This window comes from Lipotes vexillifer, unplaced genomic scaffold, assembly GCF_000442215.2.
Source record: "Lipotes vexillifer unplaced genomic scaffold, Lipotes_vexillifer_v1.1 scaffold466, whole genome shotgun sequence".
Classification (NCBI taxonomy): Eukaryota; Metazoa; Chordata; class Mammalia; order Artiodactyla; family Lipotidae; genus Lipotes; species Lipotes vexillifer.
In genome coordinates, this window is record NW_006796103.1 from 2,103,775 (window position 1) to 2,120,839 (window position 17,065).

General features: G+C 41.2%; 1 protein-coding gene, 1 non-coding gene and 1 pseudogene across 2 annotated transcripts; 1 reads left to right on the forward strand and 2 right to left on the reverse strand.

Moving 5' to 3' along the window:
* LOC103085580 (ras GTPase-activating protein-binding protein 2-like) lies at positions 1-11,219 on the forward strand. The gene is made up of 7 exons (XM_007468182.1): positions 1-115; positions 2,460-2,541; positions 3,318-3,491; positions 4,022-4,112; positions 4,800-4,902; positions 5,410-5,590; positions 11,082-11,219. The coding sequence occupies exons 1-7, from the start codon at positions 21-23 to the stop codon at positions 11,217-11,219; spliced, it is 864 nt and encodes a 287-aa protein (XP_007468244.1). The 5' UTR covers positions 1-20.
* A 572-nt stretch (positions 11,220-11,791) lies between these two features.
* The window catches only part of LOC103085855 (centrosomal protein of 78 kDa-like), a 47,119-nt pseudogene continuing 41,845 nt past the window's right edge, over positions 11,792-17,065 (reverse strand).
* On the reverse strand, positions 13,102-13,174 carry TRNAE-UUC (transfer RNA glutamic acid (anticodon UUC)). Its single transcript has one exon. It is a non-coding gene; the product is annotated as a tRNA-Glu (tRNA).

Here is a 17,065-nt window from a genome sequence, read left to right on the forward strand (position 1 = left end):
TGACATTGTGCAGCAAAGAAATGGTTATGGAGAAGCCCAGTCCGCTGCTGGTAGGGCGGGAGTTTGTGAGGCAGTATTATACTTTGCTGAATAAAGCTCCAGAATATTTACACAGGTAAATTTTAATTGCTTATTTGATATTTTTATTGGGTTTTATTTTTTTGAATATGACTACATATAAATTTTGTCTTTCCTGTTTTATGTCCTGACAGTACCTTTGCAAGGCATGCCCAGTATTTTAACAGTCTGATGGCTTAAAACCAGCCTTCTTCAAGTTCTTTGGACTCAAATCTATAGTAAGAAAAACACCTCACATTATATCCCATTATATAACACATTCACATCTGTACACATCACGTATACACAATTACATACTCTTGGTATTTTATATTTCATTTTTTTATAAAAACCACAGACTTGACCAACTACTGGGTTCTAGTCTTTATTGAAATCACAGGCTTAAGTTTCTTTTTTGTTTTTTTGGGTTTTTTGTTTTTTGTTTTTTTTTGAGTTGTCTTTAGCAATGTTAGGAAATGAATCAGTTAAGTGATCATACTTGTGAAAATTACTCCTGATTGATCCACAAGATAGTATTCCTTGGTAAAAGAGCAACAGTAGCCTTGTTTACTATTTTGGCAAGAGTTGGACATCTGTAAGGTTCTTTTTTCCCAGAGATTGAAATAAAATTGATTTATATTATGAGTAGTATTTATAATTTTTGTTCTACCTGGTTTATTTTAACAGGTGGAAGATAAGTGAGACCTTTGTAAGTATAGGTTCTGCAAACATTTGTTGTAGAACACACTAGCCAAGTGAGTTAAGGATAAATATACCATTGTCACTTCATGTGGGAAAGACTGTTAAAAGGACTTATTCTTTTATCTATAGGTTCTCTTTATAATCATGCTGGGCATTCTAAAGTTTTACTTTGCATTATGCCCCTCCATTGTTAAACCTGTGTGTAATACTCCCTATGTTATCCCAGGGGGCATTTTTATATAACTACCCCCTCCTCCCGTACCCCCCCAATCAAAAGGAATACCTGTACATTTTCTATTATAAAAATAAACATTCTTATTGACAGGGTATGTGAATTTGAGAGAGAATGGAATTAATAAGGCCTTTTATTATCTGAAATTTAGTCTTCACAGTGTAGACATTAACATTTTTAGCTTTCTTTTTTTTTAACAAGGAAAAACAAGGCTCTCTACCATCATTTCAAATAACAGCACAAACTTCTGTTTTCTACTTAGCTATGTAACAGATTTCCCTGTTAATGAACGTTTAGTTTGTTTTTAATTTTTCACTTATTAACACTAATGAATATCCTTACACATGCATTTTTGTGTACCTTTCTAGTTATTTTCTTAGGCTGAGTTCCTAGAAGTAGAATTGTTAAGTCAAAGGTATGACTATCTCTAAGGCTTTTCTTATACACACTTACAGCCAAATTGTCCTCCAGAAAAATGATAGCTGTTTACATGCTTGCCAGTAGTACATGAGAGAAAATAATATAAACTTAAAAATATGGGTAATGGTTAAAAGCATGGGCTCTGGAGCCAGCTGCCCTAACTTGATAGGTGTGTGACCTTTGAGGAGTTAATTTAACCTCTTTTGAACTTCAGTTTGTTCATTTAGATAATAACACTTACTCCTGAGGTGTTAGGAGAGTAAAATGAATCAATATGTATGTAGTGTACTGAGAACATGGCTTGACATGGAGGGAGTCTTACATGTTTTATTACAATAGGAGCTGAGTTCTCTTTACGAAAAAATTAACTTTGCATGTTGATAACCTTAATTTAGGAAGATATTAATTCTAATTGCTTTAGGTAATACCAGAGAAACACTAATTTGTCACGTACTTAAGAGCAGTATAAAAATATAATTGAGAAATTAGATGCCGAAATAATGTAGATTTTTTTTAACTTAGTCTCTGAATTATTTCAATTAATTTACATCTAAACTTTTAACCTAAGCCTTTGGAATTATTAATCATTTGGAACTCTCAGTAGAGTGAATGTTAAACAGTATCTGATTCCCAAAGAAATTTAGATAATTGAGTTTTTGTATCTGATGGGGAAAAAATGGGTAAATTAACTACAGCATCAGTGTTTAGAATATATTTTGAATGTCTCATTTTTCCACTTAACAAAATATAGATATGGTAAGAATTAGATGAGAATAGCTAATGACTGAGTGTATATTTAGTGTGCCAGGCACACTAAGAATTCTGTGTCATTACTCATTTAATCCTTACAACAAGTCTATGGAGAAGTTACTCTTGTTCTGTTTTATAACCAAGGAAAGTGAACTTTGAGGACTGTAAGTCTCAAGATTACATAGCTAATGAGTGACAGAACCAGACCTGGAAACTAGGTCCATTTGACACGAGAACTCTACTGCCTCTTACACTTCTCTTCACAACTGAATGTCAGTCATTATCAATGGTTTTACAGGTTTTATGGCAGGAATTCTTCTTATGTTCATGGTGGAGTAGATGCTAGTGGAAAGCCCCAGGAGGCAGTTTATGGCCAAAATGTAAGTATCAATTTCATATGCATTTTAGATTACTTTAGTGTTTTTTTTTTTTTTTGAGGTAAGATAGAGATTTGGAAAATAGCTTCTTGTGCCCACGGATTTCTTTTTGAATGTAATCAGCTATACAAGAATTATGTCACAGTAGTCATCGGATGTGCTTTGAGTTCTTATAAACATCGATTTTGTATGAAGCACGGATAATACACTGGCATGGATACAAAAGAGAAAATGGAATATTTTAATATCCTTGGTGTATTTTATACATGAAATAGTTGAGACAATGTATAGCATTTATAGAAATGTGGTCTAAACCTTATGTTACAGGAGTGCATAGGAGTATATACTCCTTATGACTTTGTAGAGGATGTGGGACTTCCAGCAGACTCTGAATGATAGGTTTTGGCCTTACCAAACAAGAGGAAATTGAAAGTAGGAGAAGTGGCATCAGCAGACAGGCAGTAAAGTTAGGTGCGAGGTCAAGGAGTAGTCAACACAGTTTACGTGAATGACTTGTACTTAATATGGAATGGTGGGAGAAAGCTGCACAAAGCCTATAACATGAGACAGCCATTGTGATTTCTTGTATAGAGAGGTGACATGTTGAAACTAGTGGTTCTAGGAACATTAGTCTGTCAGTAATGCCTAGCATGGTGGAATGGATTCAAATGAGGCACTTAATATTCTAGAGTTGTGAGGAAGTCAAAGTCTATCGTATTGAATAGGTAATGCAGTATCATGAGTTTGTATTTCCACCCCACCTTCTTCTCCTAATAAAGGATATACACCACAAAGTATCAGCTCTGAACTTCAGCGAATGTCATACTAAAATTCGTCATGTGGATGCTCATGCAACCTTGAGTGATGGAATAGTGGTCCAGGTCATGGGTTTGCTGTCTAATAGTGGACAGCCAGAGAGGAAGTTTATGCAAACCTTTGTTCTGGCTCCTGAAGTAAGTTTTCATTTCAATTAATTTTCACTTACGTGATTTCATTTTACTATTACTAGTTGCTTGAAGTGGCCAGAGTTTCTTTTTGCAGGCATAGGTATGCATGTAACATATTTTGAGAAATATGACCTGTTGATTAATTTATTTGAGCTTTGTGTGTGTGCTTTGACTATTTAGAAGTAAAAGTGAGGTCCTGATACTAATGTGTAAATAGATGATTAAGATTATAGAAATGATATTAAAAGTATGTTATTATTTAATAGGTTACATATTAAACAAAATGGAAAAATTCTGTTTGTTAATTAGTCCTGGTTCTTTTATATTGAGTAGCCATTTCTTGAGTTTCCGTATTCCTTGAGTGATCTTGTGTAATTTACTTTATATTAACATCAGAGCTTGTTCAACTTTGGAAAATTATCTTCCGTCTATATCATTTCTGTATTATTAAAATAGAAATTGTGTTTATTTGTTCTTTTTATGTAATACCACATTTATGGGTATTTATGGAACATTTGGATTTTGTTTTCCTATAGGGATCTGTTCCAAATAAGTTTTATGTTCACAATGATATGTTTTGTTATGAAGATGAAGTACTTGGTGATTCTGAACCAGAACTTGATGAAGGTGAGGTTACTTTGAAGATACAAGGGTTTTATCAGTATCAGGACTCTTTAAGGACATGGAAAGTGTGAAACTAAAGAAATTTGCCTCTGTCATAACTGAGTCAAACTCCCTTTTCTCCTTTTTGTTCTTGTTATAAAAGAAATAGTTCATTATATGACATAATGTAAAAATCATACATAGGAAGTGAAAAATTTCCCTCAATTTCATCCTCTATAGATAACCAAGAGTTTGGTGCCTATTATAGAATTTTGTTGTATTCCGTACTGATCAGTACTTTCATAAAAGTGGAAGTACACTGGCTCAATGCTTGCTTTTTTTCACTTAACATATCTTTGTTGGCTGGGTTTTTTTTTTTTTGGCTATACCATAATTATTTAATTGATCTTCCATTTCATCTTGTTTCCTTTTCTTTACCATTATTCCTCCATTGAATCGATGTGACGAAGGAAACTGAGCTATGACTTTAATAGCTTTTTTTCCTACCCTTCCCTGTTACCAATAGACCTTTTTAAAAAATAAATTCCAAAATTCATCTGTCTTGCTCTTCAGTTTAAGAGAACAAGGAATATTGCAATTAAGTGCCTTTGTAAGAAATATCATATGACTTCTTTAAACATTAAAAATACGTATATCAAATTGTGTATTAAATCCTCTTAAAATGAGATATGGTATATTATGTATTTTCAGAATCAGAAGATGAAGTAGGAGAGGAACAAGAAGAAAGGCAACCATCTCCAGAACCTGTGCAAGAAAATGCTAGCAGTGGTTACTATGAAGCTCACCCTGTGACGTAAGAACAGTGTCTGCAAGGCCAAATTTGGTCTAAACTATAGTGTAGTTGCAAGCTGGTTTTTGTTCCTAGAATTATTGTTGAAAGTAAATTTTGCTAAAGCTGTGAAACCAGCATTTGAGAATTTACTGTGTATATGCAAAGTAAATTCTATATGGAAAGCATTGTTTTATTTAATTCAAAAATTGAATTTGGTTTGGCCCAAAACTGATCATTTGCTGATAATGCATTGTGTTTGGGACAACACAGAGTAAGCATTTTATTTTTTGAATATGTGGTTTGTTTATAGTTAGTATTAAAGTAAACATTTTTAGTAATCCAGTTTTTAAATTATGTTAAAGAAATGCTGCTTGAGAGTATTATTTCCTCTGCCTTCTAGTTCTTAATGGACTTTTGCTTCAAAACAGCTTATTACTAGTTATGCCCATTAAATTAGAGAAGTGCAGAATTTTATTTGAATTGATCATTTCACTCATACTGAAAAGTGAACAAAATATTTTATTGTAGTAATGGCATAGGGGAGCCATTGGAAGAGTCGTCTCACGAACCTGAACCTGAGCCAGAATCTGAAACAAAGACTGAAGAGCAGAAACCACAAGCGGAGGAGAAGAACTTGGAGGACGTAGAGGAGAAGCCCGCTTCTCCTCCTCCCGCTGAGCCTGTGTCGCTGCCACAGGAACCACCCAAGGCCGCTTCTCCCCTCCCGCTGAGCCTGTGTCGCTGCCACAGGAACCACCCAAGGTTAGAGCAGAGGAGCTCTTCACGCCTGCGACGTCACACTTTCTTATTTGGTGCCATGAATGAAGCATGACCTTTGTTCTGTTAATTAAACTGTTTCACAGTAAGCTATGCTGTTTTTATGTATATGAAAGAAGCTGTGGGGATATTTTTGGTAATTCTGAGGAAATTTTATTGTATTTTCACCCCCTAAAAAACACCCCTCAGGGTAAAATTTAAGATTAATCCTTGTCTGTGTGCAGTGTTTAGTATCTTCTAGTCCATGTACTAAAACTGAGAATTGCTCTTCCATTCTGTATTAAGTCCTCTATGCAACAGGAGTCATGCAATTTGCCAACTTAAAACAAGTTGGCCTATTGCTAAGAGAAGTGATACAAGTTATTTCATGTTTAAATGGGAACAATTTCCTTACTACACCAATTAAACTATCTTGGAAACATGAGTGACACCCATAGTGTATCATTTAAACCTACCTAAAACACCTTTTATCTTTCTGTAAAGTAGAAGGTTAAAGTATATTTGCGTAGTGAGGGAAGGAGATTCCTTGTGCAATTTGTGAATGTCTGTTAAACTCTCCAGCTAGTACTTTCTTCTTTCCTATCCTTCCCCTCTCCCCTTGACACCATCACAACACCTTATCTTCCCCCAAAAGGGGAAAGAAATTGGTTCTATTAGGTTCTTATTTTTCTAGCATGTAGAGTTGTTAGTGGTTTTGTTTGCCACTTGCTCATCTCTTTAGAGCATATAGGAACTTGCTTCTGGATTTATTTAGTAGTTCACACAAAACAGTCAGATAATCTTGCATAATGAGATTTTGAAAGCTGGCACATAGACTGGCATGTGTGTGTGTGCCTTTCTTTTAGGAGTCCTCCAATATAGAACAATAGTTTAGAAATGAAAAGAAAATATATATTTGGAAGTTTCCCTATAGGAATGTTGGTGGTTTTCCATGATTAGTAGTCTAGGTTTGTTGCATTTCCTGCAGGCTTTCTCCTGGGCTTCAGTGACCAATAAAACCCTGCCTCCTAGTGGTACTGTTTCTTCCTGTGGAATTCCACCCCATGTTAAAGCACCAGTCTCACAGGTAACCAGTCTGTGAACACATTGGATTGTGTCCTTGTTACATTGCCAATCGCTTATCTTTTTTATACTTTTTAAAATGAGTCAATCAGGGCCTCCCTGGTGGCGCAGTGGTTGAGAGTCCGCCTGCCGATGCAGGGGATACGGGTTCGTGCCCCGGTCTGGGAGGATCCCACATGCCGCGGAGCGGCTGGGCCCGTGAGCCATGGCCGCTGAGCTTGCGCGTCCGGCAACGGGAAAGGCCACGACAGTGAGAGGCCCACATATGGCAAAAAAAAAAAAAAAAATGAGTCAATCAGAAATTATGGATTAAATATACAAAAGAATTGCATTAAATGTCAGTACACCCACTTTAATTGCCAAATCTCCATTCATCATCTACATAGGTGGTATTTGGGGTTTGGGTGTGTCAAATACAGATTAAGTTAGTTTTACCAATACATATTGTCATTTAACAGCCTTCTTAAAATAACGAAAAAAATATCCTTTTTAAAAATTTAGAATTTTATTTAGCAAAAATATTTTAGGGAAGAAATTTGGAAAGGCACAAAGTAGTATGGCATTATAAAGAATCATTGTTTTTTAAAAATAGAAAAAACTCTAAAAAAAATACACTGCCTAAGCTTTCAGTCTGTAAGTGCTTCATACCATTTAATTGAAGCCTGTACCAACTTATGACTGTAGTGTTCACCTTAACTGATCATTCTAGTATTCTGCTTTTTGTCTGTTTGTCATCTTACCCATTTCAGAGCTTTCAAAAACATTGAAAATAAGACACTGGCTACCTAATAAGTTTACTAGGTGTAGTATAGAATTAACTAAATTCTGAAGTTAATAGGCACAGTTAAAGGGTGTCCAATACTTTCCCCTACATTTTGAATCAAACTTCGTTCCACTAGAAAATTTACATTTAGAATGCTTAGTGCACATAAAATTGTGTTTATATACCTCTTTATATGCTCTAAACAGTGAAACTTTGAGATTTCAAAAGTAGCTAGTAATAGACAGCCTTTCTGGTGTTGTATGCGTAATCAGCTACGTAATAAAATACATGACCTCATGATACCTTTTTTTTTCTCAGCTAGATATTCAGGAAATATTGAGTAATTACCTCAGGTCGCAAACTAGAATTCTGTCTTAACGCAGAAGATTAATTTGCCAGGTATTGACTGCTTTTCTACCCATCTGAAGACTCAATAAGTGACTTACGGATTTTTTTTTTTTGAAATGCTTGATTTCTTAACAGATTTGCATTAGGAATCCTTTGGATTGTTACTTAATTTCAGAGAGTTGGCTACATTTATTTTAAACTCACTTCTAGTTAAAAGTTAGAGTAGCTTATACCTCTTACACCTTTAGTGTGGCACCAGGCATTGTGCAAAGCACTAGCACATAATATTTATTCTTATCTAATCCTCACAACCACCCTGTGAGTATGGTTACTGTTATTATTCCTGTTTTACAGATAAGTAGATTAAGGGCTAGAGAACTTCACCCAAGGTCAGATAGCTATGTAAATAAAAGAGTAGGGCTTCAAATTTATGCAGTTGGACACTCATGGAAGCCTATAGGTTTCTTTAGCCCTTGGAGGGGAATGTATCTGTATTTACGTCAAAGAAGAGTGCTATGTCTAAGCCATGTCTAAATTACATTATATTAGATCCTAACCTCTTGTCCAGGGGGAAAAATTTTTTTAAGTTTTTTAAAAAAATTGTAAGAGACTGTGATTCCCAGCCTACCCCCTTATTAAGACAAAATTTTAAACATTTATAATTGAAACCTTAAAAGAACTTTCTGATCTCCTTAAGCTATGTTAGAATGGATTCATGATTTTTTCCACTTGATTTAATAAACCCTTCGATTTTATTTTGTCACTTTGGTGTAGTATCCATTTCCTTAACACTTTTAGCATAGATTATTAGTAAAAGGAGAATTAAATCCAATTCCAGGGTATTGGTAGGCATTGATTTAGAAGTAGGTAAGTTAATTTCTTGGTAAATTTCTTAGAAGTTGATTAGTTCATTTAAATAGCTTATGTGCGGTTGAAATACATATTAGTTGTGGTTTTACCTGCTATTGAGTTGATCTGATGGTTTCATGTTTATTTCATATTCTATTTGATTTTCATTTGTGGAATTTGTCATGTGAGCACACTTTTTGGTTGCATGGCATTAATTGTAAGGCCCTAAAGTCGTATGTGGTATCTTAGTTATTTTTACCTCCTTGGAGCAAATAGTTTTCATGAAATTGAGCCTGAAGAATTGTAAGCGTACAGCTGGCTTAGTTGACATACAGTAATCAGTTACTGAAAGAAATTTTGATAATTTTTTTTTTGGTCTCATTTTTCCTATATTGGCATCATCTAATATCTAAAAGTCAGGTTGCTAAATTCATGTGTGGATTATTTTAAGCTGTTGGCACTTACTTAAATTTGTGTCTTTTAATTTTAAATCCTTAAAGGATAATGAGGAACTTTTTTGTTTTGTTACTTGCAGTTATTTTTGTTTCAGTAATCTGTTTTGAAGAGAATCTGAATTGGTCAGCCAGAATTCTTTTTCTTGGTTTGAATGAGTCGAGGTTTTCCTGAGACATTTAAATTAAAAGGTGTACATTTGCTATTTTTATTACTTTATTAAACATACTAGCTTCGTCAGACTTTGTTAGAGAATATCCTTTAATTCTGTTTTACTTTCATACTGAAGTAAGTTTTGCTTTTAGGCCCTGCCCCGCTTAGCTGAAATTTCTAAATAACTACGCTTTTCAGGCATCACATTTTCGGTCAAATTATTATGTAGTCTTAAATTCTAAATACAGATAGAAGTGGTCTCAGGGCTGTAACTTAGGTCCCCTGGTCAGGCATAGAACATTCTCCTACATGTTTTGTGTTAGAGAACTAAAAATGTAATTTAATTTTAAATGAACCAATAGTTACTGAACATCTATGTCTAATGGCACTGTGCTTGGTTCTTTATCTGGTGTAGAAATAAATTAAGATATGGTCATTGTAGGAATAAATACATACTTAAAACCTGGGAAAATTAAACATGAAAAAAATTTTTTTTAACTAGCAAAATTCTAGAACATGGAAAGCAACTTCATTTTGAGGGAAATGGGAAATCTATATGGAAGAAAAACAATTGGGGGAGACAGGCAAATCTGTTAAAAACTGCTAGGGTAGGAGATAATATACCTTTTGGTTACAGTGGGTGAAATTATAACAAATGGTTGTTTTTGAAAGAAACATATCTCTGTATCAAAATGTGTCCTTGCAAAGTATAATATCCCAGCTATATAAATTATGAAAGAGTTTGAGCCACTTCCTGGGCTGAGGTACTCAGAGATGATTAGCCATAAAGATAGGACTGAAATTACTAGCTTTCTGATTTGAGGATACATTCTTCATATTCCTACTGAGGGTTTTCAGCATGCTTTGCAGGTACATGTGTTTTGTCTCTTCCTCGGACCATAAATATTTAGGCAATAGACACAGCCTGCAGAGGTTGGGAATACTGAAAATGCCAGTGTATTAAGGAAAAGGTAATAGTAGATGCAGATGTCATTTTGCTTTTAGCATAGTTACTTTAAATATATGTGTTCAATTTAGCAGTTAGCAGAAACTTTTGGAGGGTATCTTAAAATGAACTGTTATTTCCCTGCCACCCCCAAGAATTAATTAAGAAATATTGTTGGGGTCAGTCCTTAAATAAATGCACACCTCCCCCATTAGGAAGAACAATAGGGAGCTGAAGGACTTCTTTGACTATTTGAGATGCTATCAACACATTCCTATCTTGTTTTTTTTATGTGCATTTTAACTTAAAGATAGTATTTTTAGATGGTAGAGTACCCTAAATTGTATATTTTGAACTATCAAAATACGGATTTTTTTAAAAAAAATTATGGGATGGGGTTTAGAAGATATTGCTGAGCACTATTAAATTTGAAGGGCAGCATAGTAGAGAATTAGAAAGGATGTGTCATACATTCTTGTCTTCCTAAGATAAAGATGGCTTTTTATTTTGTATATGTATTTACATGGAGTGGCTTATCTTGCATTTTTGAATTTTGTAGCAATAGCTTTTATGCTATTTCAATGTGGATGTAACTTTATTGAAAAAATATGGTTGTAAATAAAAAGCAGCTTATTGTGAGTTATAGCCTTGAGTGAGAAAATAAAATTCACCCTACAGTCCTAGATTGGTACAGAATATCTTTATAAAAATTTATGTTTCACATATATAGGACACTATGTTAAAAATATTCTGAACTTAAAATGACCATTATGCCTTGGTTGTTTCTTTAGTTGTTTTTCTCCTGTGGAATGTGTTTCTTTATAATGTGTTTTTTCCCTTGTATTTTAGCCGAGAGTGGAAGCTAAACCAGAAGTTCAGTCTCAGCTACCTCTTGTGCGTGAACAGCGACCTAGAGAACGACCTTGCTTCCCTCCTAGAGGACCAAGACCAGGTGAGTCAGCCCCTTCTGTGGCCTTCAGCACTTAAGCACTTGAAAAGTTGAAGACTGAACTTAAAAAAATTTAAAAATATATATATAATGTGTTTTATATGCAAATCCTTTTAGTACCAAAGTGCTTAAAGGCTTAAGTAACCTGCTAAATATAGCCTGGGCAAAACAACTTTGAGGGCAAGATTAGTTGACATGCCATAGTGACATGTATTTTGAAGGTGTAAAAGAATTTAGAGACACATTTTATTTGGTTATTGTCACTGGTTCTAAGAATTCAAAACCGAGCTGCCAATAACCTACTCTCTTACTTAGCACTCTTATCTCTTCACAGATAAACAATAAGCACACCCTGATTCTTCTTATTTTGATTGTCTTAGGTATTAAGTAAGTTGTCGTGATTTTTGACTTGTTTCTCCGCGGCTTCCTGCGGAGGTTCTGAGGCTGTCAGTGAGAAGAGCCTGGGTTAGTCAGTGACTCAGCAAGCAGCCAGCAGCGGGCCAGGGCTGTGGCTGGGCCGGGGAGGCCGGGCGTCCCGTTCAGTGAGACCAGGGCTGGCCTCAAACCCCGGAGTTTCAGGGCTCCCCCGGGGGAGGAGGTGTGGGTGCTCCTAAGCGCGGGCTTCCTCAGCGCTGTTCTCAGTCGGACCTTTCTGGGTCGGCTTCTGGCGTCGCTCTGTTCTGAAGGCCTGTGAAGCAGAAGAGGAGGCCACAGCCGAGAAGCTGTGAGAGCTTCTGAATCATCGATGGTGATCAGGGCATCTTAAATCATATGACTCAGGACGGTCACTGGAAGCTGGCCAGTTCCTAAAGCAGCATCCTGAGATTGTAGGAGGCACGTCGTAAACTGTTTCCTTCCTTTCGTTCTGGTTTTAAAGCTTGGGAAAGCTTGAGTTCATCTCATCACGGATGAGACCACATTCCAGGCCCCTGTCTTCCCAGGTCTGTGTGATGCGGCCTGAGATGCGGTGGCTCGGCCAGGGCTGTGGCCCGCGTGCCGTGAGGGCCCCTGCCACCCCTGCAGGAGGAGCATCTCTGGGGCACGTCCAGCCTCCTGAGGGGGCCGAGGGAGGAAGCGCAGTCCGAGCCGGCACAGGGCTGCCACGCGGCGCATGCTCAGGCACATGCGTGTGCTCACGGGGTCCTTTCAGAGTGTGCACGCTGTTTTGTAACTCCACAGTGGTGACCTGAATGAGACTCTCCTGGGTACTGTCACGTCCTCCCGTGGCTCTAAGTCTTGTTCTTACGGGCTGTGCTCACAGGGTATAAGGTATCGGCCTAAACGCAGACATGAATTTAGCAGCTTGAGACAACACTGATGACCTCCCATGGTATCTGAGGGCAGGGATTCAGAGCAGGCGAGCCAGGGGATTCTGGCCGAGGGTCCCTCAGGAGGCTGCAGTAGGGGCTTCAGGCGGGGCTGCCCCATCCGAAGGCCGGACCGGGCGGGATGCCTGGCTTCCAGGAGGCCCCTCCTGTGGCTCCTCTGCACGTGGGCCCCGCAGGGCTGCTGAGGCTCCTCAGTGCATGGGGGCCGGCTCCCCTCAGGAGGAGTGTGACGCGGGAGAGCGTTGGTGGAAAGTTCTAGACTCTCCTTCTCATCCTGTGGCTACCTCAGTGCCTTGTACACTGTGCTGTGTGCGTTTGTCTCTGAGCAGACCCTGCGGGAAGCGTGGCGTCTTCTCTGCTTTCAGTGGGTACAGGAGCCCAGGGAATTCAGGGCTGCCAGGACTGTCTGTCTGGACTCACTGAATGTTGTGGACCAGGAACAGAGTCCATCGGCCACATGAGTGTCTTAGATGCCCAGTATTTTCCTACTGAGGTGGAGGTGCTTTTAACAATGCCTCACATTTCCTCCTATAGATTGTGTTGTGGTTTTTCGTCTGTTTTTCACTGCGCCGTGCAGCTCGTGGGATCTTAGTTCCCCAACCAGGGATTGAACCTGGACCCTCAGCAGTGAAAGCACAGAGTCCTAACCACTGGACCACCAGGGAAGTCCCTGTTGCTGTTGTTGATAGCTGTTTTGAGGTGTAATTCCCACACTCTTCACCTCATCCACCTAAAGCATGCCATTCCCTGCTTTGTAGTGTATTCATTGAGTGCGGTCATCACTACTACTAATTTTGGAACGTTCCATCATCCCGAGAGGAAACTGCATCCCCATTAGCATCCCTCCCATCCACCTCCCCAGCCTCTGACAACCAGGAACCCACTCTCTCTCTGTGCACTTGCCTGTTCTGGACGTTTCCCATCAATGGAATCACACACACTGTGTGTCCTCCATCTGGCTTCTCTCACTGAGGATTGTGTTCTCAGGGTCCATCCACGTTGTAGCGAGTGTCAGTGCTTCACTCTTTTTCGTGGATGGATAATATTTCAGTGTGTGGAGGGACACATTTGTTTATTCGTTCATCTGTTGATGGACATTTGGGTGGTTTCCACCTTTTGGCGGTTGTGAATCACGCCTCTGTGAACATTAATGTTCGGGGTTTGGGTGTGGTTTTTTTTTTTGGCTGCGTTGTGTCTTTGTTGCTATGCGCGGGCTTTCTCTAGTTGTGGTGAGTGAGCTCTAGTCTTTGTTGCAGTGTGTGGGCTTCTCATTGCAGTGGCTTCTCTTTTGCGGAGCACAGGCTCTAGGCACGCGGGCTTCAGTAGTTGCAGCACACGGGCTCTGTAGTCGTGGCGCATGGGCTTCGTTGCTCCGTGGCATGTGGGATCTTCCAGGATCAGGGCTCGAACCTGTGTCCCCTGCATTGGTAGGTGGATTCGTAACCAGTGCCCCACCAGGGAAGCCCAATGTTCAGGGTCTTGTGTGGACGAATATTCTCATTTCTCTTGGGCAGACACCCAGGAGAGGAATTGCTGGGTCATTTGCTAAGTGTTTAACCTTTGAGGAGCTGCCAGACTGTTTTCCAAACCCAGCTGTCCTCACTGTTTTCTGCTGTTTGCCAGGAGGCCCTGGGGCCGATCGTTCCCATCAGTGGTTCTTCCCCAGGGTTTCTGGGTCAGCAGTGGCGCTGAAGCTGCGGGTTGGTTCCCCCGTGTCGGGAACCACTGGTCTGCAGGGCTGTCCTGTGCTGGACCTTACAGACGGCACGTGCTCCAGCTCCCGCCCCCCGGCCTTGTCTAAGTAATATGAGTTCAATGGATATTTACTGCTCCATCCTTGGTAAGTTGGAGGATATTATTAAGAACGATAGAAGATTGTTTTTTATCTTTTCCTTAAAAAATAAGATTCTGGGCCAAAGGTCACATACCGTAATTCTATTTACAAATGCCAAGAACGGGCAAATCCACAGAAACAGAGAGTGGATTAGTGTTGTCAGGGGCTGGGGAGGGGATTGGGACATGTCTGCTAATGGGGTGATGGGATGTTCTGGAACTAGATAGAAGGCATGGTTGCCCAGCTCTGAATGTATTAAAACCACTGAACTGTATACTTGAAGCGGGGGCCCATTCTGTGTGAATTATAGCTCAGTAGGTCTGCTGTTGCAAAGATGAGGCTTAGGACACAAAGGGTGTTTCCAGAGTTGTTTGACGTGTTAGGACCGCTGTGCCATGGGGGCCCCTGTCCTGGGACCTTCCGGGCATCCGTGCCCTGGCCCGTAGGGGCTCTGCCTGCGTTGCCGTCCTCCACTGTGAAGCGTGGAAATGGTGGCCTGGTCTGAGAGGGGCAGTCGCTGTCCAGGGGCAGGGCTGGCAGCTCTGGGCCTGACCATCTCACCTCCGGCTTCAGCCCGTGCTCTTCACAGGCCCTCCTCTCGCTGTGCATCCTCTTCGAGGCCCCTCCTCACCGCGATAGGAGCCTTCACCGGCGGGGCGGAGGTGCAGTCTAGAGTTACAGACCGTTCACACGATGCGTCGTCCTTGCTCGGTTTCTGCGGGGTGTTGGGTTAGCTGGCCGACAAGACCCCAGTGAAAGGCCGGAGCGACCCCCGACGTGCTCCTCGGGGAAAGCGGCGAGGCCAGCCCACGGGGTTCAGTGAGGCCAGGAAAGCGCCGCAATGGCCGAGAGGGAGGACCGCTGCTCGCCCGCTCCTGGTGGTTGCATGAGTGGTGTTTCCCCATTTTACAGATGGAGACTGAGGCCTGTGGCGGTTCAGGGACTCAGAGGCAGACCTGTGGCTTCCAGGCTGCAGGAGTGCCCGAGGGAAGTCCTGGGGCAGGAGGGTTGGGGGCTTCGAGTCCGTCCCGGTCCCTTCCTGGCGGCCTGCTGGGTGGCAGGGCGCTGCAGGAACAGGCGCTCCCGGAGCCAGCGTGTCCCACATGGCAGGACAGGGCCCCAGCGCTGTGGGTGGAGCTCTCTGGTAGGTCCCGCGTGTCGGGGAGTCCCGGGGGCTGCAGCACCCACCTCCTCTGGTCGCCCCCATCACCGGAGCGGGGAGGGACGGCTCTGAACCCTGTCCCTTTATCTTTCAGGACGTTTAAACCCCACGATGCCGATCACGGAATCATTGAGACCATCCGGTGAGTGTGGCGCCTGCTGGTGCGGGGCCTCGGGGTGGGCCAGTCCTGAGTTCCCAGCAGCCCCCGAGCCGTGCAGTCCCCCATTCCTCCATACTGATCCGCGTCAGCATCGTCAGCATCGAGGAGGCTTGGGAAGCGGGGCTGTGGGGTCAGGGGTCAAGTCCTCTGAGTGTGGCCCAGGACAGGTCTTGGTGCTTCGTGAGCTGGCTTCCTGTGGAAGAGGCTGGAAATCCTGAGTGGCCAGCTTCCCGAGCGACCCCTCCCCTCTCCCCTCGTCACCTTGGTTTACTCTTCTCCCGTGGGGTTTGGTGTGACCTTTGGGTTTGGGCCGCTCTTCACTCTGTGAGCCTGCCCGGTGCTGTGCAGAGGAGGCCGGGTGCCCGGGAGGCTGACCCGGGCGAGATCTGGGAGGAGGGCCGCCTGCTGTGTTCTAGCGGGCTGTCTCCTCACGTGGGACCTGACGGTTTGCGACGGCCTCCAGAGTGCCCTCGGGGGCCCATGCGCAGAATCCTGCGACCGCTCTTGGCTTTAGAGTGTTCCACGTGTGTGACCGTGGCCCTGGCATCTCATTGCATTGTGCCTTACAATCCTTAGCTGTGTAGCCACTGCCTGGGCCACACGCCATTATATCTGCTTGGAGCTGGGGTAGCCGGGCTGGCAGCAGCACCAAAGGCTGTTTGGTACATAGGGGTGGTGCTCCCCCCTCTCTGTCCTGTCCTTCCTGCGAGAGGCGAGCATGTATCAGTTTCTTCTGTATTGTTTCCGATTATATGTATGTATATATTACTGTAGTATATTAGTATAAAATCTATCGTAGGGTTCTCCAGATAACAGACCCAGTGATGTCTGTGTATATGAGATTAATTTAAGCAGCTGAGTCACATGACTTCAGGCTGGTGAGTCTGAAATATGCAGGACAGGCCAAGAGAGGCAGACCCAGGGAAGAGCTGATGTTGTAGCTCAAGTCTAAAGGCAGTCTGGAGGCAGAATTTTATATATACACATACAGATTAATTCCATATAATATAGTACAGAGGGGTCCTGTGTAGTTTACCCAACTTTCTCCAATGGTGACGTTGCACATAACTGTAATAGCAAAACCAGAAAATGGACATCGGCATAATCTACAGACTTTATTCACTGTTGCATGTATGGTCACGCGTATGCACGCATGCATTCTTGTAACCTCCACCTCAGACAAGACATAGATGGGTTTCATCATGACAATATTTTTATCCCTCTTAAATACATAAATACAGATATCCTGGAGATGGCAAGTGTGAAATTAGGGAAGTAGTGTGCTAAAGTGTTCACCAGAGAAGAGCTGGTGTCCAGTCTAGGTTGTCATCATCACTTCCTGATGTGAATCCCAAATTACTCCTTTGGTTTTTTTCTAGTGTTAACAAATCCCTGATGTG